This window comes from Gobius niger (genome assembly GCF_951799975.1).
Source record: "Gobius niger genome assembly, chromosome: 3".
In the NCBI taxonomy this organism is placed as follows: domain Eukaryota; kingdom Metazoa; phylum Chordata; class Actinopteri; order Gobiiformes; family Gobiidae; genus Gobius; species Gobius niger.
Window position 1 is genome coordinate 4,183,993 of NC_136854.1, and position 25,172 is coordinate 4,209,164.

Below are 25,172 nucleotides of genomic sequence, written 5' to 3' on the forward strand. Positions count from 1 at the left end.
AACAGTTCACAGTTCTGCCCAATATGTATTCACTCTACCAAGCAATATACAAGTGTATAAATGTTAATCAAATAATGAGTTTTACTTTGGGTTTGGGTCTCCACCTTTTTCTAAAGCTCTGTTTTTTTACAGTTCCATCATCAGAGCAGTTCTGTATCTGTTCATCTGTGCCACATCTTGAAGTGATGCCAAATCTGTGACAGATTCAACTTTGACTATTACGATACTACAGCACAAAAACAAGACACTCTCTCCTGCATTGGGCTCATTTATGCATTTGTGCCTCGTGTGGTTTTATCGGGGATGGCGCCAAAATGCCGATAAATGCCAATAATTATCGGCGACCGATATTATCGTGCATCCCTATCCGGAAATGCTACTTCCTTAACTTGTGTCTTACAGATGTAAGGAACTTAATTCTTTAGCTTATTATTTGACTCAGTCTCTGGTATTACTTGTCTTACAACGATGCGGTGACTTACTCCAATCACATCACTGACTGCTTCACATGAATCACAGTAACTTATGATGCTCCAGCCTAAATCTGTTTTCTGGGCGTATGGCTGCTTTTCTTCTCCACATACAACTTCTCTGGGCTTGTGGGCAGTTGTACCCTAACAGAAGCCCTATTTCACAGTCCAGTGGTGGAGCAATATGGTCTGTGAGATGCTCCAAATGTGGCCAAGCCCTTGCAGTGTCTGGAGTAGGAATGTGACTACGACTAGCAGGTATAAAGTCACGTGTGTAAGCAACTGGCACAGTAAGTTTCTTCTTGGAAAACAGTCCTCTTATTTGCAGAGCTTCAAGTTTTGTGCATGGGACAGTTGCTTTCTTACATGACATTGTAGATAGTTTGAGCTTAACTTGAGTTTTGTTTGTGTCCAAGTTGTCTGCTACTGTGTGTGGATGCATAGACGGGTACTATTGCAGATGTCTGTGTATTATTACTTTCATGAGTCACTCTGTTAGATGTGCTTTCATTGACCATGTCCTGCGACTGTGTCACTTGTTGCTTGGTTTCTTTTTGTTCACTTACTTGTGGCTCTTTATGTTGTTCTTTCGTTGTCTCTTGTCTTTGTTTCTCTTCATGCAAGCAAGTGGGATGGCGTTTGGAACATGTGCTGCATGTCATCCGGTTGCTGCAATTCTTTGAGAGATGGCCAGTGTTTAAACAGCCAAAACAGTTGTTCACTTTGAATGAACTTAACTCTCTCAGTTACTGGTTTCTCAGTGAGCTTTCTGACACTTGTGTAAACTGTGTCCTACCTTTTTACAAAAGACACAGGAGACCATGCTCCTTTCAGTAGAGTTGGTTGTGAAGATTTTTGCTGTACCTTGTCTCTTCTGAATGGGTGTAAACTGAGGTTTTGTCTTGGGTTTGTCACAGTAACTTTGTCTTATGGCTTGGTATGATGTAATGGGATTGCATGGAATACTTGCCTCCATTGACAGGAAAGTAACAAAGTAACTGAAACGTGGGAACTGTTTGTGCTCTAGTTGGTACTCTGTGGCTTTTCGATTCCATCTGTTACTTAACCAGTCTGGCAGTTTAGTAGCAAGTCTTTGGTTCTCAATACCATCATTGAGGATGTTCAGATTCTCATTATTAGTCATTGCAGATGGACAGCTTTGTAAAAAGTCCACACATTTTCTTAACTCTGCACTATCTTTTCCAGTGATTTTTGGCCAGGAGTGCAACTTGTCCCTAAAGGCCTTAGCAATGACAAAAGGCTCACCGTAACGTTCATTCAGCATATTCCATGCTGCTTCATATGAATCTTCAGAGCCAATCAGGAAGTAGCCATCTAAGGCTTCTTTAACAGAACCACCGACATACCTCTGTAGGAAGAATATTTTTCCTGAGTGGGAATTTTCTTTCTCTCTATTAGAGTTTGAAAAGACAACTTCCAATGCTTAAACTTAAGTGGATCCCCACTAAATACTGAAGGATCTGGGATAGGTAGTCTATTGGCTGACATAGCTTCTGCCAAAACCTTTACAAGCTCACCTGTATTCTCATGAGTGATGCTTGACTCTCTTGGTGGTTGTAAGGGCTGATAAGTAGTGTTCTTGAGCTCTGTTGCCTGTACATTTGCAGGATTTAGACTGAAACTTTCGTGCTTTACTGAAAAGTAGTCTTCATCATGAACTTGTAGTTTTGCTTTTGCTGCATTGAATCTTTTTAGATTTTCCAGTCTTTCAATTTCTCGTTGCAAGTCCTCAAGTGACTTTCTCCTTGCAGCACTTTCTTCTTGTTGTCTCTTTATCATAGCCGCTTTCTCCTGTTCTCTTTTAAACTTGCGCTCAGTTTCCTCCTTCTCCTCTAGGAGGCGCTGTGACACTGCAGCTGCTTCTTGTTCTGCAGTTATGCGTTTGTCTTCTTCTTCGAGCATTTGCACTCTTTCTCTGTGTCTCTCTTGTTCAGTCATTATGTGCAACACAGCTTTTGTAGCTTCATACTCTGCAGCAGCTTCTTGTCTTTTGGCTGAGGAGGCATTAGAAACAACTGTATTGGCTTTAGACAGACTATGAACTGAACTACTAACAGAGCTAGAAGATGTAATAAAAGTATAGAACTAGCATCACCATACAATCTCTTGCTTTTCTCCTTCAATGTGAGATTTAGCATTTTTCACAACTGCACCAGTCACTGATCTGCACTTGTCTATCTTGGAACGCATGTTATGTGGTGGGCCATCAATTGCTCTATATTCATCATGAGCATCATTAAGCTCAGCTACTTCTCTTTGAACAGTGTCTAAATGTCTTTCAAGAATGTCCACTGGATTTCCCTTTATCACAGATTTTTTAGCAACTTTATTCAATGCCTTCCATCTGTCATAAATGCTGTCAAAGTGACGTTGCAGCCCTTGTAACTTTTCCTTGTGAAATTTTTTCCCTTTTCTGAAAGTGTGCAAGGCCTTTCACTTTTACGCTGCTCAACTTGCACTGTTTGCTCTAAGGTTTCTTGAATGAATGAAGGTTTATTCGGTTACAAAACATAAAACAAAATGTATATACTGCAAATTCATTACAGACAAGGCGGGAAACCGAAAAGGTGTAGCTGAAGCCGTGGCTTATTTTTCCTACCCTAATTACAAAACAACAAAACAGCATCTACCCATCAAAGACGTTACAAAAAACAAATACATACAATATATGGTAACACTTTATTTTAGCACTCACTTATTAACAGCTAATTAAGTGCTAATTAGTGTACTAATTGATGGTTAATTAGCTCTTAGTTAGTGTTTATAAAGCACTTGTTAGTCCTTATTTTGCATGACCTTATTCAACATCTAACTAGCTTCTAACTAACACTTTCCCATTTATTAAATCTTAATTACTATTTATTAGAAGGTTATTGGACATTAATGAATGTGTTAATACGCTTCTGGTTATACAGGCCTTATTAGGTGTTAATACTACACAAACAGTTGTTACCTGTTTATTACCTCTCGATAAACAGGGACAAATCCTAAGCAAGAAGACAAATCACACGCCGTCTAATTTATAACCAATTAGCTGTTAATTAATTATTTATAGCTAAGAATATGTTCCCCATTCTGAAGTGATGTTTTGATAATAACTAATTAACTATTAGTTCAACACCAATTAAACCCAAATAGGTCTCTATTCTGAAGTAGACTTCTCTTCATACCTAATAAATGCAAAAAATTAAAAACAAACACATTTTTACCAATTAATTACATAAAACACAATCAGAACAAACTATTTTCAGAATTTATTTGTATACACAACAGTATTGTAATTTAAAATGAATGCAATTACTTTGCCTATCCACATGAAACAAAAACTGTAAGAAAAGTTCAACGTCTTCTCGGTCAGCACATATGCATAAATGCTGTCTAGTCCAATAAAGCTGACAATCTTCAAATGTATGCTTGATGTAATGCAACCACTACAGTAACACCACAAGCACAGTCAAAACAATGTGCTTGTGAACAAACTTTTGAACAAACTTTTCAAATAGATCACTTGTTTTAATACTTAACTATCAGTGGCAAAAGCTTGCCTTTTGATTTCAAGCTTTCAATAACTGCCTTTTTCTCTGCTGTGACATTGCTAGCACACCTATTCGCAAATGAGATGAGGGTTTCAGTGGAAGAATCAAATGTTAGGGTCTTGAAGGTGTCAGGATCCACCATGCTGAGCTCTGCGATGGGAGCCGTGAGTTTAATAGTGCCGCAGTCCACATTGTTTGCCCTGAAGGCTTCCGTCATTGTCCTGACCCGCTGGAACGTTTTCAGGACTTGCTTGTACCTTTGGACAGCTTCATCAGGCCTTTTGACTTAGAAAAAAAAAAACACAATAATTTACTTGGTAAATTATGCACATAACACTTTAAATATTGTTGTATTAGGAATAACTGCAAAACTACAAACTTGACTTAAAACTTAAACAAATAATTTGAATTTATAAGAAGCCATTTTCCATGACAGTATTACTGAATTTACTCTGATGTGTTCGACAGTTCTGTTTAATAATATTAAATAAATGCAAGACCCAACCCATTACAATCTGTTTCTTAAAATATAACATTTACATTTATCTGTAGGTAGTATCACTCCTGTATTACCAACTAAATACATTTGAAATAAAATTGGCACAGGGTACTCGACATATTATGTTTTCAAAATATTTGAACATTTGTGTAATATATTGTTCAAATAAACATCACAATTCATTCTGTACCTCTCATGTGAGTTCGCCCCAGCACTGCTACATCATCTGAATCATCAGACTGTTTGATTTTTTTCTTCTTCATGATTGCACCATCGCTGTCAGTCTCGCTTATGTTTGGTGAAGGAGACATCGGTGTCCGACAGGTAATTCTTTTCTTTTTTGATTGTAGCTTTGCGTTGAGCTGTAGTCAGGAGAAAGATTAATATCATGCAAATTACCATAAACATTTTATGCATCAGATGCTGCCTGCTTCTTACGTTTGGTCTTGTTTTCTCCCATTAATTGTTGCCGAAGAAAATCCCGCTCTTCCTCAAGATCTTTAATCATTTTCCCTTGCCACTCAATTTTGGCCTCCAGAAAAGAAATTTTGGAAACTGAATAAAATACAAAAATACAAAACAAAAAACAATAAATATATATATACACTTAACTGAATGTTACTTGTGTTTGTTTCAATATGCATGAATGTTGAACTGCAACATAACCAATATTGAGACACAGAATGACTTTGGTCACAAATGTAACTACCTCTACCTGTCGAGGTATTATATGCCAAAGTACTGTAACTTTTTTACTACTTGCTGCCATTTGTGGTAACATGTATTATTACAACCACAGGATATACTGCACAAAAGATGTGTGTATATGATATTGGTGTTCATCAAAACAGTACATGGGTTTGCTCATTGTAAGTCTGTTTTAAGTCATGAGCATATGCCATGGCTTTACCAGCCATATCAAATGTCTGGTGCTATCATTGTTACAAGTAGATATCACTGTGTATTACAGACATCAGCATAAACTAATTAGTTCAGTTCAACCATTAAATGTATCAACTATAGTATGGGTAAAACCTGATTCCACACTTCCAGTTTGGCTGCTGCAGCTTGGCAAGCTTTCTCCATCTGTAGGATAAATGGTAAAACAATAATGAAAAGTCACAACTAAAATATTTACACACTACAAAAAGAAATTATAATACAAATATTACCTTCTGGCACATGTTGGGTCAAGTTCAGGGGTGACACTGGTGGCTCCATGGGGGCGCTCTGCTGCTTCTTTTTAGCTTTAGGCTGTAAACAGTAAAAATGGTTAGAGGACTTATGCTGATATTTTCCCTTCAGATCAATTGTGTTCAGCAACAACTTTAATTTCACACTAGAAATTTGTCTGAAATTTCCAATGTCACAGCTTACAAGTCTTGTTTTTGTTTCAAAGTACCACGATTTAACCCTTGTGTGCCCCATAATTCAGAGTTACACTCGTGGTCACCTGGGGTCATTTTTGACCCCATTTTGTTTCTCTAATATCTCAGCCATAAAATAACCTTTTTCAACAAGTTTGGGTTCTATCTTTAGTGTAGCTTCAGACTAATGGCCTGATACAAAAAAAATTTGGGGTCAAAAATGACCCCAGGTGACCACGAGTGTAATTCTTTCTCATAACATTGTAATCACTTAATCAAAAAAAGTAAAAAAAAAATTGCTGGTAAAAGTCATGGATGTTAACGCATATCCGAAAATTCAGACCATTTGATAAAACTATGACAGAGATACGCATCGACAAAGTGGCATTATTGACCCCAGGGACGACACAAGGGTTAATTTAGCAAGCTAAGCTAATTTGCAGTCCAGAACCACTGTCAGGTTATTTATAAATTACATGTAGATTTGGGCTTAGTACAACACAAAATACCACATATACAGTGTCAAGATAATTAGTACCAAAGATTAACTTACCATTTTTCGACTTTTGTAATTCTTCGCACAACTCTTTGCTTTACACTTGCTCAGCTACGTATTGGCCGAATGAAGCTAGCTAGGTTTGTGCGGGTGATAATCGCGCTCAAGAAGGCGGGTACCTATGCGTTAAACTGATTGGCTGTACGACAAATCAATAAATATAAAGACACAATTTTAATTGTTTCTTGATAATGGGAAACAAAGGGTATAAAGTTTACTGAAAAAATATATTAACTAAATTGTACTCAAACAGTGTCTTATATTTTCTACTTACTGTAAGATGGGCATCGATTGGCTGATTTACATGTCAGTCAGCACCGGCAGCTGGTGCAGGAGAGAGAAAGAGCAGGCGCATCGAGAGAAAAAAAAAACAGCAGCAGCAGCTAAACGAGCACAGTGGAGTCGAGGCAGCACGTAACTTTCACACAAGATGCCCAATATTAACTTTTTGAGAAAAATAACTTTTAAGAATCGCCCAGAAGAAAATTTGAAATTTACCAGGTGGTTAATGAAGCTTGGGCTACTTGGAAGGTCAATGAAATGTCCATCGTGCTTTCATGCTATGAAGTTTAAACCACCATATGGAAAAAAAGAGGCTGCATGGTGAGTATTGGTCTAAAGTATGGTACAGTCAATTGGTATGAGTGAGTAGTAAAATGCACATTCTCATGCTAGTCCAGATAAAAAGAAGCTACTGCTTGTGAAAACGAAATGTTAGCATTAGCTTTAGTGCTAACATGCTGTCGACCAAATGCTATCACTGGTAATGTGTCATGGCACAAAGTAAAATAAATAAATAAAACAGTACACCAGGCGATCTTTTGTGTTATAAAAGACACCTTTAGAGGTAGAAAAAGGATACGATTATGTTTGGTTGCAGTGCACAATGGGGAATGTGGGGCACAGTGGTTTAGCCTGATGGAATAGTTTATCATTTTGGTAAAAGAAAAGTGTATTGTATTTTTCTTTGTTTGTATTTTTCTAAGTAGTAAGTACTTAACTGGTTTTCATTTTTTAGGTTGTGCAGAGACATTTGTCACAGAGGCAAGTCCATCTCCAGGTCCATCAGATGTGGCTCCATATTTCACGGATCACATGTCCAACTTTCAACTTGGATGCATTTCATTTACAGGTAAATTTTTAGAATACAGACATAAAACCGCTAAATAAATTGAAACCATTTACCATAGACAATTAAATAAATACATAAGACACAGGGGACCACACAACTTATGCAGTGCTAAAAGCCAGAGAATAAAAGTGAGTCTTAAGACGAGATTTAAACACTCCGCGGTGGGGGCTGTTCGGATGTGGAGGGGCAACATTTGTCAAAAAGCAACCTTTGTCACGGTTCAGTCTGGGACATAGACTGAGACCTGATGTAGAGATTATTCTGGTTATTCTATCATTCAGCTCAACCTTAGTTAAGACCAACTGTTTGCTATCTAAAGACTCCCAATAAACTCCAAACAATGTTAAAGGCGGGGGGACGAGGAAACATAATTGGCCATTTAATGTCCCTTGTATCATGAAGTGATCAAATTATTTTTATTATTATTGTTAATTGAGTTCACATGATGGAGCATTGGTGTGCCTAGCTCAACACGAGGCATGTAAAAAGTTCAATATATTTATGTATGTATATTTTACAGATTTGCACAAGGCCTTCGCCTTCGACAAGTGGACATGCTGCAGGAAGGGATTACTGGCAGCTCTGCAACTCTGACCAAACTTGCACATGTACTGCGCAAAGTTTGTAAATCTGCCATGCAAAGGATGAGAAGAAGAGGAAAACAGATTGTAGGAAGGAGAAGAGAAATTGTGCTCATTGATGAAAGCAAATTTGGGCATAAAAGAAAGGTTTGTAAACCCAATTACAGGCTACTGAAATAAGCAAATCAAAAAATCATCAAGTCAATCAAGTTTCACTGCTTGTATACATTTCAGTGACCCCTAGAAATGCATTTGTAATAAAGCTCTCAATTGTACTAGAGGTTGTTTCTCAGACAAATGGGATGGTGGGATGCAATACTGCATAATATACCTGTGTATTGATGAGTGACCTGTTGAACAGATATTTTTTACATTTTATTTGATTAAATCTTGTCAATCACTTCCTTATTTTTCTTCTGTGGATTGCAGTACAACAGAGGTCGGGCAAGTTGCCGAAATTCCTGGGTTTTTGGAATACTTGGAATCAAAGAAGAAAGAAGAAGACCAATTCTGAAGATTGTGTCCCGCCGCTCAACTGACCATCTTCTACCTCAAATAAAGAGACACGTTCGTCGTGGAAGCTCTATAATTTCTGATGGATGGAGGGCTTACCACACTCTCCGTGATGAAGGATACACTCACACCACTGTCAACCATAAAGAGAACTTTGTTGATCCACGAACAGGCGCACATACACAGAATTTGGAAAGACTTTGGGGGGTCTGCAAATCCACAATCTGGAGACTTAGAGGTAATCGCACTGAAACCATGCTGAAAGACCATTTAGATGTGATTGAGTGGACATATTGGCGTGGGAACCTTCACAAAAGTGGTCCACTTGGGATGCTTATGCATGATATTAGAAAGGCATTTCCAGTCTAACTAGATCAATATGAAAACTATTTGGCATGTTTTGTAAATGAGCCCATTTTACATTCTTAAACATTGTTTCTCAATTTCAAGAAACAATTGTATTTGTGTTTGTCTGTCGGTTACTATAATCCTTACTGATTTACTGTAGTGGTTGCATTACATCAAGCATACATTTGAAGATTGTCAGCTTTTTTGGACAACTAGACAGCATTTATGCATATGTGCTGACCGAGAAGACGTTTCTTACAGTTTTTGTTTCATGTGGATAGGCAAAGTAATTGCATTCATTTTAAATTACAATACTGTTGTGTATACAAATAAATTCTGAAAATAGTTTGTTCTGATTGTGTTTTATGTAATTAATTGGTAAAAATGTGTTTGTTTTTAATTTTTTGCATTTATTAGGTATGAAGAGAAGTCTACTTCAGAATAGAGACCTATTTGGGTTTAATTGGTGTTGAACTAATAGTTAATTAGTTATTATCAAAACATCACTTCAGAATGGGGAACATATTCTTAGCTATAAATAATTAACAGCTAATTGGTTATAAATTAGACTGCGTATGATTTGTCTTCTTGCTTAGGATTTGTCCCTGTTTATCGAGAGGTAATAAACAGGTAACAACTGTGTAGTATTAACACCTAATAAGGCCTGTATAACCAGAAGCGTATTATCACATTCATTAATGTCCAATAACCTTCTAATAAATAGTAATTAAGATTTAATAAATGGGAAAGTGTTAGTTAGAAGCTAGTTAGATGTTGAATAAGGTCATGCAAAATAAGGACTAATAAGTGCTTTATAAACACTAACTAAGAGCTAATTAACCATCAATTAGTACACTAATTAGCACTTAATTAGCTGTTAATAAGTGAGTGCTAAAATAAAGTGTTACCCATATTTTTTCTTCTTTTCTAAAATAAAAATATGGTAATTTGTAAATACAAATGCTTGTTTGTTTCTCTATTCCAATTTATGCACAACAGTAACGCATGAGCTTAACTTAACCAAATCTTCTAGCATTTTTTGTATATTTCTCAAAGATTAAGGTTTTAAACTGTTTTTGAAATAATTAATGGAATTGCTCCTTTTAAGATCATCGTTGAGATTGTTTCACAAGTCGACCCCTTTGACCGAAATTGTGTCATTTTAAAGGTAGTTTGGACCATTTGTTTTTTAAACGTGTTTTCTCCTCTCAGGTTATATTTCTGGTCCCTGTTTGCAAACAGACAGTATAGTATAGTAAGTATATTTTCAGGCAGTATTTTCCTATGGGCTTTGTACATAAATACAGCAGTGTTCAGCGATGTGTGGTTTCCAGGATAATTTATGATCTAATATTATACCAAGAAACTTGTTTTCATTCACCCTTTCTAATACCACATCATCAATCTTTAGGCTCATGCTGGTTTTAATTTGTCGATAACTGAATATAATATATTTGGTTTTACTTAGATTAAAAGATAGTTTACTTTGATCAAACCATTGCTTGATCCTAGATAGTTCTCTGGTCACATCATTAATTAGTTGGTGAAGATTATCCCCAGATACAGTGTTGTGTCATCTGCGAATAAAACACATTTTAACAAATCGTCGTCAATGTATAAAATAAACAACTTTGGACCAATCAGAGAACCCTGGAGCACCCCACAGGTTACTTTACGCATTTCTGATTGGTGGTCATTAAAATGTACATACTGGTATCTATTGTCAAGATAACTTTCTATCCATGAGTGAGCACGTCCTCTAAAACCAAACTGCTCTAGTTTGTTCATTAACAGTTTATGATCTATGGTATCGAAGGCTTTCTTGAGGTCGACAAAAACACCCAGAGTAAAATGCTTTTTGTCTAATGCAGATGCTATATAATCAACTAATTTAATAACTGCCATTGAAGTTGATCGTCCGCTCCTAAATCCGTATAGATTATCACACTTTTTTCAATGAAACTATCAAGCCTCTTCAGAAAGTTTTTCCAATATTCTAGAAAATTGGGATAATAATGAAATTGGTCTATACTTTGAATATAAGTGACTGTCACCACTCTTATAAATGGGGATGATTTTTGCAATTTTCATCTGATCTGGAAACACACCCGATTTAAAGGACAGATTAAAGATATAAGTCAGAGGTTCTAATATTAAATGGATTATATTTTTTACTAGTTTCATATCAATATCTGTCCAATCGGTTGACCTTTTATTTTTAAAATCATTCACAATTCCCAGTATTTCATTTTTGGTGATGTCAGACACATACATAGAGGAGGTGTTCCTACTGATACGTTCACAACTCTTTATGTTTTTACTTTTTGAATCAGTAATGCCAGATTGAGACCAACATTAACAAAGTAGTCATTGAATTCGTTCGCCACCTCCTTTGGATTGGTAATAAGGACTTCATTGTCGTATTTGAAGTAACTTGGACACTCTCGTTTGTTTTTGTTTTTTTTTATAATTGATTGAATTCTTCCGCAGTCAATTATTGGTTTTCATGTTCTTTATTATTATTCCTCTTCCATCTTTTTCCCGATTTTCTAGAGCTTTCAGCACCTTCATGCTTTGTGCAATTTATGCAATTTATGCATCAAAATGTTCCGCATGTTGAGGAGAAGGGTGCTATTACTTTTGGGACTTCTGCAACTTGCGGTTTTTCCGCAATCGGCCAAAATGTCGGAGATTTTTCCCATTGACTTATAATGGGGCTGCCGCAAATCCATGCTTTTCTGCACTTTTTTCTGCATTTTCTGCAATTTCTGCACTTTGTGCATGTTCAGCTTATGCAACTTGTGGGTTTTGAGAAAAAATTGGCCTTCTGCAGATTTCCAGTTTTTTTTATACGAGAGTTTGAAATTTTTGCATTGGTGTGTATGGGGGAATCCAGCCAATGGGGAGACTCCAGGACTTTCAGCCATTTGTGCTTCTGCCAATCAAGCACTGAGGCCATTTCAACAGTTTGACCAGTTTATGGAATATAAAAGTTTATGCAATATTAACAATTTATGCAAATTAACCACTTTATGGGATTTAACCGGTTAATGCATTTTAAAGCGTTTATGCAACTTAAGAGTTTATGCCATTTAGGATTTATGAATTTTAAAGAGTTTATGCAATTTACATAATTTATGCAAATTAACCCATTCATGCATTTTACCACTTTATGCAGTTTATACAGTTTATGCAACATGACATTTTATGCATTTTACCAGTTTATGCAAATTAGATTATGCAAATTAAGCAATTTATGCAATTTGAACAGTTTATGCAATTTCTGCATTCGCTTCCTGCAATTCCGCAGTCAATCGCAATGGCGCAGCCATTGCATTTCTTGTTATTATTCCTCTTCCATCTTTTTCCCGATTTTCTCCAGCTTTCAGCACCTTCATGCTTTGTGCAATTTATGCAAGTTATGCATCAAAATGTTCCGCATGTTGAGGAGAAGGGCGCTATTACTTTTGGGACTTCTGCAATTTACGTTTTTTCCGCAATCGGCCAAAATGTCGGAGATTTTTCCCATTGACTTATAATGGGGCTGCCGCAAATCCATGCTTTTCTGCACTTTTTTCTGCATTTTATGCAATTTCTGCACTTTGTGCATGTTCAGCTTCTGCAACTTGTGGGTTTTCCAATTTTTTGAGTTTGAAATTTTTGCATTAGTGTGTATGTGCGATTCCAGCCAATGGGGAGACTCCAGGACTTTCAGCCATTTGTGCAGCTTCTGCCAATCAAGCACTGAGGCCATTTCAACAGTTTGACCAGTTTATGGAATATAAAAGTTTATGCAATATTAATAATTTATGCAAATTGACCCATTCATGCATTTTACCACTTTATACAGTTTATACAGTTTATGCAACATGACATTTTATGCATTTTACCAGTTTATGCAAAATCGATTATGCAAATTAACCACTTTATGGAATTTAAACAGTTTATGCATTTTAAAGCACTACTATGCAACTTAATAGAGATTTTAACATGTAACCAATTTATGCAATTTGAACAGTTTATGCAATAAACTGTAAAGGGGGGACAGTGGCACAGATGGTAGAGCGGGTCGTCTCATGATCGGAAGGTTCGGGGTTCGAATCCCACCTCCTGAAAGTGCACATTGTCCTTGTGTCTCCTTGTGTCCTTGGGCAAGACACTTCACCCACATTGCGTACATTGGTGTATGAATGAGAGTATGAATGGGTGAGTGGATCCTTGCTGTAAAGCGCTTTGAGTGCCTAATGTAGGTGGAAAAACGCTATATAAGTTGAGACCATGTACCATTATTAATAATTTATGCAAATTAACCACTTTATGGGATTTAACCAGTTTATGCATTTTAAACCGTTTATGCAACTTAAGAGTTTATGCAATTTACATAATTTATACAAATTAACCTATTCATGCATTTTACCACTTTATGCAGTTTATTCACCTTATTCCGGAGCCTCGCGTGGGCGCCACCATGAATTGTGCCCGCCCCTTTTCTCCTATGTGTTAACATGGGGCTGGAGAAGTCCACATAAAATCAGTCACTACACAAAAAGCTGTTTTCAGGCCGCGCTGAGAAACAGTGTTGACTTGTTGGTGCAAATGAACATCGGACATTTTACACAAATCAATCGACTAAACATCAGATTTGAGCGAAGAATATTTTCCCTCGTTCTCCGTTTAAATGAACGGGCTTCGCGCTCGACCGGAAGTGTCTGGAAAACGAGGTGCCGAGACAACGCAAAAAGAGGCAAAAGTGGGCGGGGTGGAATAAGGTGAATACAGTTTATGCAACATGACATTTTATGCATTTTGCCAGTTTATGCAAATTAGATTTTGCAAATTAAGCAATTTATGCAATTTGAACAGTTTATGCAATTTATGCATTCGCTTCCCGCAATTCCGCAGTTCTAGTTTTGTTTAGTATTTTCCAAGTTCCTTGCATATTTTTTGCTTTTGTTGCTCTAAGAGAGTGTAAAAATATTGCTTTTTACTAATTCTGATAATATTTACCAATTTATTTTTAGATTTTTTGTATTTTTCTTCCGGCTCAACAGTCCTGTTTTTTACAAACTTCGCATATAATGTATTTTTCTTTTTGCATGCTTTTTCAATGCCTTTTGTTATCAATGTTTTTTTGCTGATTTGTTTAATCAATGTTTGTTTCTTCAATTTGCTCTTCTTCTGCAGCTTGTTCTGCAACTTCAATTTCTGTTTAATTTGTTTCTGACATTTTGACTTTCTTGAAACGTTATACTTCTACTGAAAATCTCTTTTTAACTTATTAACTTGACTAAAGAACTTAATTTTGAACTTGGTTGCATTAATTTCCTTCTTGTTACCTTGTTTTGCTGTTGTTGTCAGGCTTCACACGGTTCCTTATTGTTTCCACCTCCTTGTGTCACTTTTCCAAACATAACTTAAATGTCTGGCTTCTGGACTTCTTGATGAGGTAGCAACTGGTGAACACGTGTCTCCATAAACATTTGCAGCAGCTTGGTCCTTGGTGCAATGACACGATGTCACCAACAGGAGGCCGGGAATCATGCAGGTCCGAGTTCGACTATCACTTCCACCTCGTCTTGCTTCTTATGTCAATCAGAGTTCTTTGTACTGATGGCTTAAAAGTCCTTAAATGTTCACAATCTTGAACTTGATTACAAGATGTCATCACAGTCATCACCGACGCCACCGTCGAACTAAAATATGCACGAAAATAAAACATAAAAATACCATGAGGTACAATAAGGTAAAAATAAAGACATAAAATTGTACAAATTATACACAAATATACCTCGCTGGCTGACCCATACAAGGCAGAAATGAGGTCTTGTCTCTCAAACTCTCAAACAGGCCATGCCTGCCTTCCATGCCTGGGGGTGTGCAACACACTAAATTGTCCCAGCGGAACCAACATAACAAAAAAATGTTCCTACCAAGGAATATTCAAATAAATGTCCTAGTAACATGGAAAAATATTCTTAAGGCAAAATAAAATATCTAAAACAAAAGAATGGCAGTAAAAATAGATGAAGGGAGAGAAAGGAAAGAAAACCAGCCTGTTAATGTGCAGCTCCTCCTCTGGTGCCGTGGGGAACACTGGCTGTTACAAGATCCCACTAGCCTTAATAAAAACACTTTATATGGGGAAGTTTATGTCATAATAGGCCAGTTAACTATCTCTCCTGTTAATAAAACACACCAGAAGCACATATTATAATTTACAGACATTTTTTTTATGAATTGATAAGAGAAACAATGAACCATATCAATAAGTGAAACTATCAATGGTATTAATATCGATGAAAAAAATATTCTACATATAACTATTACACAAAACCTAAAAAATAATTTCAATCAGTTTGTTCGGTTGAGCGTTTAAACTATTGCGGCACTTTGAGACTTTGTTTGGTTTGAAATGGTCCGTGTGGGTTGCAGACCCCTGGGCTCGGTTATGGCCATTTACTCACAACAACAGCGACACCAAAGCACGACTCACCACTGATGTGTCCGTGAGTCCTTCTTCTCCTCCATCTGCGTCACTGCAGCTCCACATCCCTCCTGTTACTTCCATCTCTGTCCTCAAACGTCCTGGTGTCTCAGACCCGTGTCCCCCGCTGTGAGCAGGGCCGACTGGGACTGAAAAACGCTCTTACCACCCGCCTGAACCACATCCAAAAGCTTCTCAACTGGAGAGCAACAGTCTAATGCCTCATTTGAAAGCTAAGACCTACAAAAGTGATTGTCATTTGTCATGTTGTCGCCTGGTTTTTGTCACATTGTTGTCGTTTGACATGACCTGTCTGAGGACTGGCCAGTGCCCGAAACGTTACATACGGTTTAAGTAAGAAATACTTTTGGAGCTTTATAGTTGTGACACACAAACATATGACTCACTTACACACATGGTTATTTTCATATGTTACTAACATGTATTTTCACCAATGTTAAACAGTTATATTTCATGTTTATGGTTAATGTTTTGTCTGTGTTAGACCCAGTGTTGACGTCAGACCAGAAGGTTCTGAACCAGACCCCGACTGTGAGTCCCTCAGGAGCGACGGGTCCATGTGGGAACCACCGAACTTCTCCTCAGATCTGTAAGATTGAGTTTGTTTAAACACAAGGACAGACAGTGGTTTCATGAGGTTCTGAAAGTGTGAGAGAAACAGCTGAATCCTGAGGTGTTTGTTGTGTCTCTGTCACAGAGTGGAGCAGGCTCCAGAGCTCAGAGCTCAGCAGCGTCACACTCAGCTGGACTCCATATTTAAGGTGTGTCCTTCACTCAAGTTTGCAGATGTTCAGATGAATGGACTTGTTTCACACAGATCTGACACTGACTGCATTTGTGTTGTTTCTAATGTGTCTGTGCAGATTCTGGAGGAGGACATCTTCACTTTTGTCCAGAAGGAGCTGAAGAACTTCCACAAGGTTCTGAGCACAGATTACCCAGAATGCTTAGAGCCTGATGAGGATGAGGATGGAGAGGCTTTTCTGAAGATCACTGTGAACTTCCTGAGGAGGAGGCAGCAGAAGGAGCTGGCTGAGCGTCTGTGGAGCAGTAGGTCCATTTCACTCAGTCATTTGATCTTCTCTGAGACTCAGGCTCTGTCTGTGTCTTCATTCAGGGAGATGTTCTGGAGTTCTTCAGCGTAAACTGAAGCGTGACCTGCAGCAGAAGTGTCAGTGTGTGTTTGAGGGCGTGGCTAAACAAGGAAGCCCCGCCCTCCTGCAGCAGATCTACACAGAGCTCTACATCACAGAGGGAGGGGCCTCAGAGGTCAACCAGGAACATGAGGTCAGACACATGGAAACAGCCTCCAGGAAAGCAGGCGGAGCAGAGACAGCCATCACATGTGAAGACATGTTTAAAGGCCCCGCGGACACAGAGGCGCCCGTCAGAACAGTGCTGACAAAGGGAGTGGCTGGCATCGGGAAAACACTGCTCACTCAGAAGTTCAGTCTGGACTGGGCTGAAGGCAAAGCCCACCAGGACGTCCAGCTGCTGTTCCCCTTCACTTTCAGAGCACTCAATGTGCTGAAGAACAGGAGCTTCAGCCTGGTGCAGCTGCTCCATCACTTCTTTAGAGGAACAGAAGAAGTGAGCAGCTTTGAAGATCTGCAGCTGCTCTTCATCTTTGACGGTCTGGACGAGTGCAGACTTCCTCTGGACTTCACCCAAACCAAGGCCCTGACGGAGCCCACAGAGAGCGCCTCAGTGGAGGAGCTGCTGGTGAACCTCATCAGGGGGAGCCTGCTTCCCTCCGCTCGCCTCTGGATAACCACACGCCCCGCGGCGGCCAATCAGATCCCTGCTGAGTGCGTCTCCATGGTGACAGAGGTGCGAGGGTTCAGCGACCCACAGAAGGAGCTATACTTCAGGAACAGGTTCAGAGACGAGGCCCACACAATCATCTCCCACATCAAGACGTCCCGAAGCCTCCACATCATGTGCTTCATGCCAGTCTTCTGCTGGATCCTCTCCACAGTCCTGGAGCATGTGCTGAAGACCAGAGAGAGAGGAGAGCTGCCCAAGACCCTGACTCAGATGTACATCCACTTCCTGGTGGTTCAGGCCAAAGTCAAGAACATCAAGTATGAAGGAGGATCTGAGACAGACCCACACTGGAGTCCAGAGACCTGGAAGATGGTGCAGTCTCTGGGAAAACTGGCCTTTGAGCAGCTGCAGAAAGGAAACCTGATCTTCTACGAGAGTGACCTGAGCGAGTGTGGGCTGGACGCTGCAGCCGCCTCAGTGTACTCCGGAGTCTTCACACAGGTCTTTAGAGAGGAGCCCGGCCTGTACCAGGACAAGGTCTACTGCTTCATCCATCTGAGTGTGCACGAGTTTCTGGCTGCTCTTCATGTCCATCAGACCTTCTTTAGAACAGGAATCAACCTGTTGGTAGAAGAAAAGTCCAGATCTTCTAGATTGAAGCATCTCTTTGTTCGTAGCAGTCCATTAGAGTTCTACCAGACAGCTGTGGACCAGGCCTTACAGAGTCCAAACGGACACCTGGACTTGTTCCTGCGCTTCCTCCTGGGTCTTTCACTGCCGACCAATCAGAACCTTCTCCAAGGTCTGCTGACACAGACAGGAAGTAGCTCCCAGACCCATCAGAAAACAGCTAAGTTCATCAAGCAGAAGCTGAGTGAGGAAGTGTCTGCAGAGAGAAGCATCAGCCTGCTCCACTGTCTGAATGAACTGAATGATGGTTCTCTGGTGGAGCAGGTCCAACAGTACCTGAGCTCAGGACGTCTGTCTGAAGGTGGACTGTCTCCTGCTCAGTGGTCAGCTCTGGCCTTCATCTTACTGTCATCAGAAGAAGCTCTGGAGCTGTTTGAGCTGAAGAAATACTGTGCTTCAGAGGAGGCTCTGCTGAGGCTGATGCCAGTGGTCAAAGCCTCCAACAAAGCTCTGTGAGTGAGGTCTATGTAAGTATGAACCTTCTAAACTTCTCCTAAAACAGTGTGTTCTCTCCAGACTGAGCAGCTGTAACCTGTCAGAGAGCAGCTGTGAAGCTCTGTCCTCAGTCCTCAGCTCCTCTAGTCTGACAGTCCTGGACCTCAGTCACAACGACCTGAAGGACTCAGGGCTGAAGATGTTGTCTGTTGGACTGAAGAGTCCTCACTGTAAACTGGAGCAGCTCAGGTCAGAGGGTTTATCTTTCTTTTTAAATTAATATTTATTATTTTCTAAATGTATGAACACAATTGTTGTTATTGGTCGGTAAAGGTTAAGATATTATTAAAATATCCCAGTGTCAGTTTTCTGAATAAGTGTTTAAACCTGAGTTTTGTACCTGAACAATGTTTTATCCGTTTGATCCCAGTAAAGACAGTAAAGACTCTGATCCTCACTGTTCAACGATACCAGTTTGGAATCAATATAAAGTTTATGTGCTCGAGGTACCGAAAAAAATCTTATATTTTTAGAGATGTTTTGATGCTGTTGGTCCAGGGACTGCGATGAAGGAAGTGAGAGTTTCAGCTCAAGTTAAAGATCCACATTTAAAGAAAGGGCTTTGTAATTAAGTGCTTTATTTGTCGTTGTACAACCGTACAATGAAATATTGTTCAGGTGTTAGTCCTGAGCCGCTGTGGCCGATCTGAGCCTCATGTTTGTGGAGGTCGAGGAAACCGCCTTCAGTCTCCTCTGATCCTCTGAAACAGTGCAGCGCCTCCTGGGTGTGTCCCTGTTTCAGAGCGTGGTATCCTGCACTGGTCAGCTCCTCCTTCCTCCTGCGCAGCTCCCTCCGCTCCGCAACAGTCTTTCACCATCGTCTGGGAAGAGCTGAGCAGTTAATCTGTTTTATTCTCAGTTTTATTCAGTAAACGTCCATTAGCCAGAACAATAGAAGGCATGTGTGGCTTAGCTGTGAGTCTTGGCCGGATACTTTCTCCTTTGTCCATTCCTTGTTTCCTGCAGCTCCTCTTGTGACGCCTCTACTGTGCTGCTTCTACAATATCTGTATCAAAAAACAAGTATTGTTAAAGTAGTGATAAAAATAATTGTACAGTCCCAGCTTTGGACAGAGTGACTGAACAGGGGACCAATCAGAGGAGGAGGTGGGCGGGGATAGTGTGTCATGTTCTGTCTCTTTAAATGATCGACTCTGCTCGATGAGATGTTAAATATTGTTCAAGATGTGTTTGAGGTCATAGAGGGTATGTGAGTTATGTCACAACAGCCCGGCAGCAAAAGCATTAAATTAACTGGCAAGTACACAACATTATTCACTCAATTTACAATGTAGAAACTTCTGTTTCTGTTTAGATTTAAAATGTGCACATCCTCTTTGACCAAACACCTGCAAAAGCCTAACAGCCTCTTTAAACCAGTTCTTATTATTGTGTTTGTGTAACTTTGTGTCCTATTGTAAATGTTCCGTCTCCTCCAGACTGAGCAGCTGTAACCTGTCAGAGAGCAGCTGTGAGGCTCTGTCCTCAGTCCTCAGCTCCTCTAGTCTGACAGTCCTGGACCTCAGTAAGAACGACCTGAAGGACTCAGGGCTGAAGATGTTGTCTGTTGGACTGAAGAGTCCTCACTGTAAACTGGAGCAACTCAGGTCAGAGGGTTTACTCTTCATCTCTGTGAGTTTGTCATTTCTATGACTCTGTTTAACCCTGTGTGTTCAGACTTTCAGGGTGTCTGATCTCAGAGGAAGGCTCTGCTGCTCTGGCCTCAGCTCTGAGGTCCAACCCCTCCCACCTGACAGACCTGGACCTCAGCGTCAACCATCCAGGAGAAACAGGAGTAAAGCTCCTGACTGCTCTACAGGTGGAGCCCCACTGCTCACTCTCCACTCTCAGGTGAGGAAAGTTACTACACAGTTACTACACAGTTACTACACACTTATTACACAGTTAATACACAGTTATTACAGTTATTACACAGTTAATACACAGTTATTACACAGTTATTACACATTTATTACACAGTTAATACAGTTATTACAGTTATTACACATTTATTACACAGTTAATACACAGTTATTACAGTTATTACAGTTATTAGTTATTACACATTTATTACACATTTATTACTCAGTTATTACACAGTTATTACACATTTATTACACAGTTATTACACAGTTATTACACAGTTATTACACAGTTATTACAGTTATTAGTTATTAGTTATTACACATTTATTACACATTTATTACTCAGTTATTACAGTTATTACACAGTTATTACAGTTATTACACATTTATTACAGTTAATACACAGTTATTACAGTTATTACACATTTATTACACATTTATTACACAGTTATTACACATTTATTACACATTTATTACACAGTTATTACACAGTTAATACACAGTTAATACAGTTATTACACAGTTATTACAGTTATTACACAGTTATTACACAGTTATTACACAGTTATTACAGTTATTACACATTTATTACACAGTTAATACAGTTATTACACAGTTATTACACAGTTATTACACAGTTATTACACAGTTATTACACAGTTATTACAGTTATTAGTTATTACACATTTATTACAGTTATTACACATTTTTTACACATTTATTACAGTTATTACAGTTAGTACACAGTTATTACACATTTATTACACAGTTATTACACATTTATTACACAGTTATTACACAGTTATTACAGTTATTACACAGTTATTACACAGTTATTACAGTTATTACACAGTTATTACACATTTATTACAGTTATTACAGTTATTACACAGTTATTACAGTTATTACAGTTATTACACAGTTATTACACATTTATTACAGTTATTACACATTTATTACACAGTTAATACACAGTTATTACAGTTATTACACATTTATTACACATTTATTACACATTTATTACACATTTATTACACAGTTATTACAGTTATTACACAGTTAATACACATTTATTACACAGTTATTACTCAGTTATTACACAGTTATTACACATTTATTACACATTTATTACACAGTTATTACACAGTTATTACACAGTTATTACACAGTTATTACAGTTATTAGTTATTAGTTATTACACATTTATTACACATTTATTACTCAGTTATTACAGTTATTACACAGTTATTACAGTTATTACACATTTATTACAGTTAATACACAGTTATTACAGTTATTACACATTTATTACACATTTATTACACAGTTATTACACATTTATTACACATTTATTACACAGTTATTACACAGTTAATACAGTTATTACACAGTTATTACAGTTATTACACAGTTATTACACAGTTATTACAGTTATTACACATTTATTACACAGTTAATACAGTTATTACACAGTTATTACACAGTTATTACACAGTTATTACACAGTTATTACACAGTTATTACACAGTTATTACAGTTATTAGTTATTACACATTTATTACAGTTATTACACATTTATTACACATTTATTACAGTTATTACAGTTAGTACACAGTTATTACACATTTATTACACAGTTATTACACATTTATTACACAGTTATTACACAGTTATTACAGTTATTACACAGTTATTACACAGTTATTACAGTTATTACACAGTTATTACACATTTATTACAGTTATTACAGTTATTACACAGTTATTACAGTTATTACAGTTATTACACAGTTATTACACATTTATTACAGTTATTACACATTTATTACACAGTTAATACACAGTTATTACAGTTATTACACATTTATTACACATTTATTACACAGTTATTACACATTTATTACACAGTTATTACAGTTATTACACAGTTAATACACATTTATTACACAGTTATTACTCAGTTATTACACAGTTATTACACATTTATTACACATTTATTACACAGTTATTACACAGTTATTACACAGTTATTACACAGTTATTACAGTTATTAGTTATTAGTTATTACACATTTATTACACATTTATTACTCAGTTATTACAGTTATTACACAGTTATTACAGTTATTACACATTTATTACAGTTAATACACAGTTATTACAGTTATTACACATTTATTACACATTTATTACACAGTTATTACACATTTATTACACATTTATTACACAGTTATTACACAGTTAATACACAGTTAATACAGTTATTACACAGTTATTACAGTTATTACACAGTTATTACACAGTTATTACAGTTATTACACATTTATTACACAGTTAATACAGTTATTACACAGTTATTACATAGTTATTACACAGTTATTACACAGTTATTACTCAGTTATTACACAGTTATTACACAGTTATTACACAGTTATTACACAGTTATTACATAGTTATTACACAGTTATTACTCAGTTATTACTCAGTTATTACACAGTTATTACACAGTTAATACACAGTTATTACACAGTTATTACATAGTTATTACACAGTTATTACTCAGTTATTACTCAGTTATTACACAGTTATTACACAGTTAATACACAGTTATTACACAGTTATTACACAGTTAATACACAGTTATTACAGTCGACACAAACAAGCTCTGGATCTGAGTCTGTGTCTGTTTCAGACTGAGTCCTGCTGGAGAACAATGGATGAACCCGATCTGCAGATGTAAGTCTTGACTCACGATCATCGTTTACTCAAGAGGAAGTTTTGTTTGTGTCGATCGCTGGTATTTGACATCATAAAGTCCAGAAGAGCCCAGTTTGAGCCTTTAAACTGCACTAAAGTCACTCAAACCTGTAGAACTGAGATCTTCAATATTTTTCTGAGATGGTTTATTTAAAGCAGAGCCTCAACAGAGAGACATGGCCCATCAGACCTCCTGATCTGAGGAGCTTTGGAGCTGTTTGAGGAAAACAGCCTTCATCTAATCCTCAATCCACAAAACAAAGAACAAAAGGTGCCGCCATGACATTTGCATACAGGGCCTATAGTGACATCCTGGACATGTTTCCATCACAGTAAATCAGCTTTAAACAGTAGATTTACTGAGGATTCATCTTAAAGGAGTAACTCTGTATCATGTTTTGTTTAATGTGCGACGTCAGAGACTGGAACATTTGATCAAGTCCCTTTTTATCGTCTTTCCAGCAACAAACCTAGAAATTAAAACAAGTTTTCAGGCGTTTCTTGCTCCTGATAAACCACTTTCTACAGGTTCAAATGTTTTAAAACAGATTCACTTAGATTTCTCTATCTGTGACTGCACTCGACAAACACACAAGTGTTTATTCTGGAGAAAACAATGATTAAAAGACAAACTGCAGAATATTCCAGATTATACTGTCTGTCGCTACGTCACAAGAGAAACTAAACTGTGATAAACTCTGAAACTTAAGAAATAAAAATCAATAATCAGCCACACTCTGGATAACGAGGAAATGAGGCCCGATGTCAAACATCCTGAAACATCCCTTTTCCGCCTGAACCAGGAACATTTTCTCCAGTTTCCCAAATCTAAAAGTTTCTTCAACAAAGAATCAAAACGAGGATGAAAACACCCCCCCAAAAAAGCAGCAAAAGAGCAACAAAAATTACATAAACAAGCAAAAAAAAGCGTGATTAAAAAGTGATGAAAAAATGGAAAAAAGCCACAGAAGAGCAACAATAACGGTATAAAAAAGTGAAATAAAAAGGGTCTAAAAGCAAAGAAAAAGTGTCGACGAAAGCAACAAAAATGCCTTAAAAATGTTTCAAACGTGGCGACAACAAAAGAGTCATGATCAGTTTTGTAGGTCTTAGCTTTCAAATGAGCTGTTACACAGGCCGAGAGGCTGTGAGCTCCAGTCGAGGAGCTTTTAAATTTGGGTAAAGCTGAACTGGTTAAGGAGTTAAGAGGTTAATATCAATATAAATGTCGTTCTCCTCTAAAGAGTGAACAGGGACTAACTGCTGCTGTGTTTTCTCTCCGTCAGATTTCACTGAACTCTCTCTGGATCCAAACACAGCTCAGAGAAGAATCACACTGTCTGACAACAACAAGAAGGCCACATATGTGACTGCAAATCAGCCGGTTCTAGGTATGAATGACAGATTTGAGTACTGGGAACAGCTTCTGTGTGACTCTGGTCTGACTGGGCGCTGTTACTGGGAGGTCCAGTGGAGAGGGAGGGTTTCTATATCAGTGTCTTACAGAGGAATCAGGAGGAAAGGAGGAGGTGATGACAGTTTGTTTGGACACAATGATCAGTCCTGGAGTCTGTCCTGCTCTGAAGATGGTTTCTCTATTTGGCACAAAGGCAAACAAACCCCCCTCCCTCAGCGCTGCTCCTCCTCTGGGACAGTAGGGGTGTATGTGGACTGTGCTGCTGGCTCTCTGTCCTTCTACACAGTCTCCTCTGAGGAACTGATCCACCTCCACACCTTCAACACCACCTTCACTCACTCCCTGATCCCTGGGTTTGTGCTCTGGGCTGAAGGCTCCTCAGTGTCTCTCTCAGACTGAGGATCAGAGTCTCGATTATTTTTCATTCATTTATTTGTTCTAGCAGCAAAGTAGTTCAAACATCTTTTACAGAAGAACTTATTAAAACCTTTCTCTTGTCTCTCAGTCATAACAACATCACATAAACTCAAAGCAAGAAACAGATGTGCTTGTGGATTAATATGTCATAGGAAGGGGGAGAAAGGAATGGGGAGAAATCTATCTCCTCATCGAGGCCAGCCCCCCGGGCCTCAATGAGGAGATAGATTTAGGGGGAT

At 38.0% G+C, this 25,172-nt stretch overlaps 1 protein-coding gene and 1 long non-coding RNA gene across 2 annotated transcripts in view; both read left to right on the forward strand.

The window, feature by feature from the left end:
* The window catches only part of LOC306960582 (uncharacterized protein), a gene marked incomplete at both ends in the record, with an annotated part of 42,487 nt that extends 17,572 nt beyond the window's left edge, over nt 1–24,915 (forward strand). Inside the window, 7 exons of the mRNA XM_079553013.1 lie at nt 16,392–16,578; nt 16,646–18,437; nt 18,502–18,669; nt 19,919–20,086; nt 20,157–20,330; nt 23,035–23,078; nt 24,386–24,915. Of these exons, the coding sequence (XP_079409139.1) occupies nt 16,392–16,578; nt 16,646–18,437; nt 18,502–18,669; nt 19,919–20,086; nt 20,157–20,330; nt 23,035–23,078; nt 24,386–24,915 (3,063 nt within the window). The remainder of the gene's footprint in view (nt 1–16,391; nt 16,579–16,645; nt 18,438–18,501; nt 18,670–19,918; nt 20,087–20,156; nt 20,331–23,034; nt 23,079–24,385) is intronic.
* On the forward strand, nt 6,930–8,601 carry LOC306961411. The gene is made up of 4 exons (XR_013792765.1): nt 6,930–7,052; nt 7,468–7,581; nt 8,102–8,309; nt 8,592–8,601. It is a non-coding gene; the product is annotated as an uncharacterized lncRNA (long non-coding RNA).
* Nucleotides 24,916–25,172: the final 257 nt, after the last annotated feature.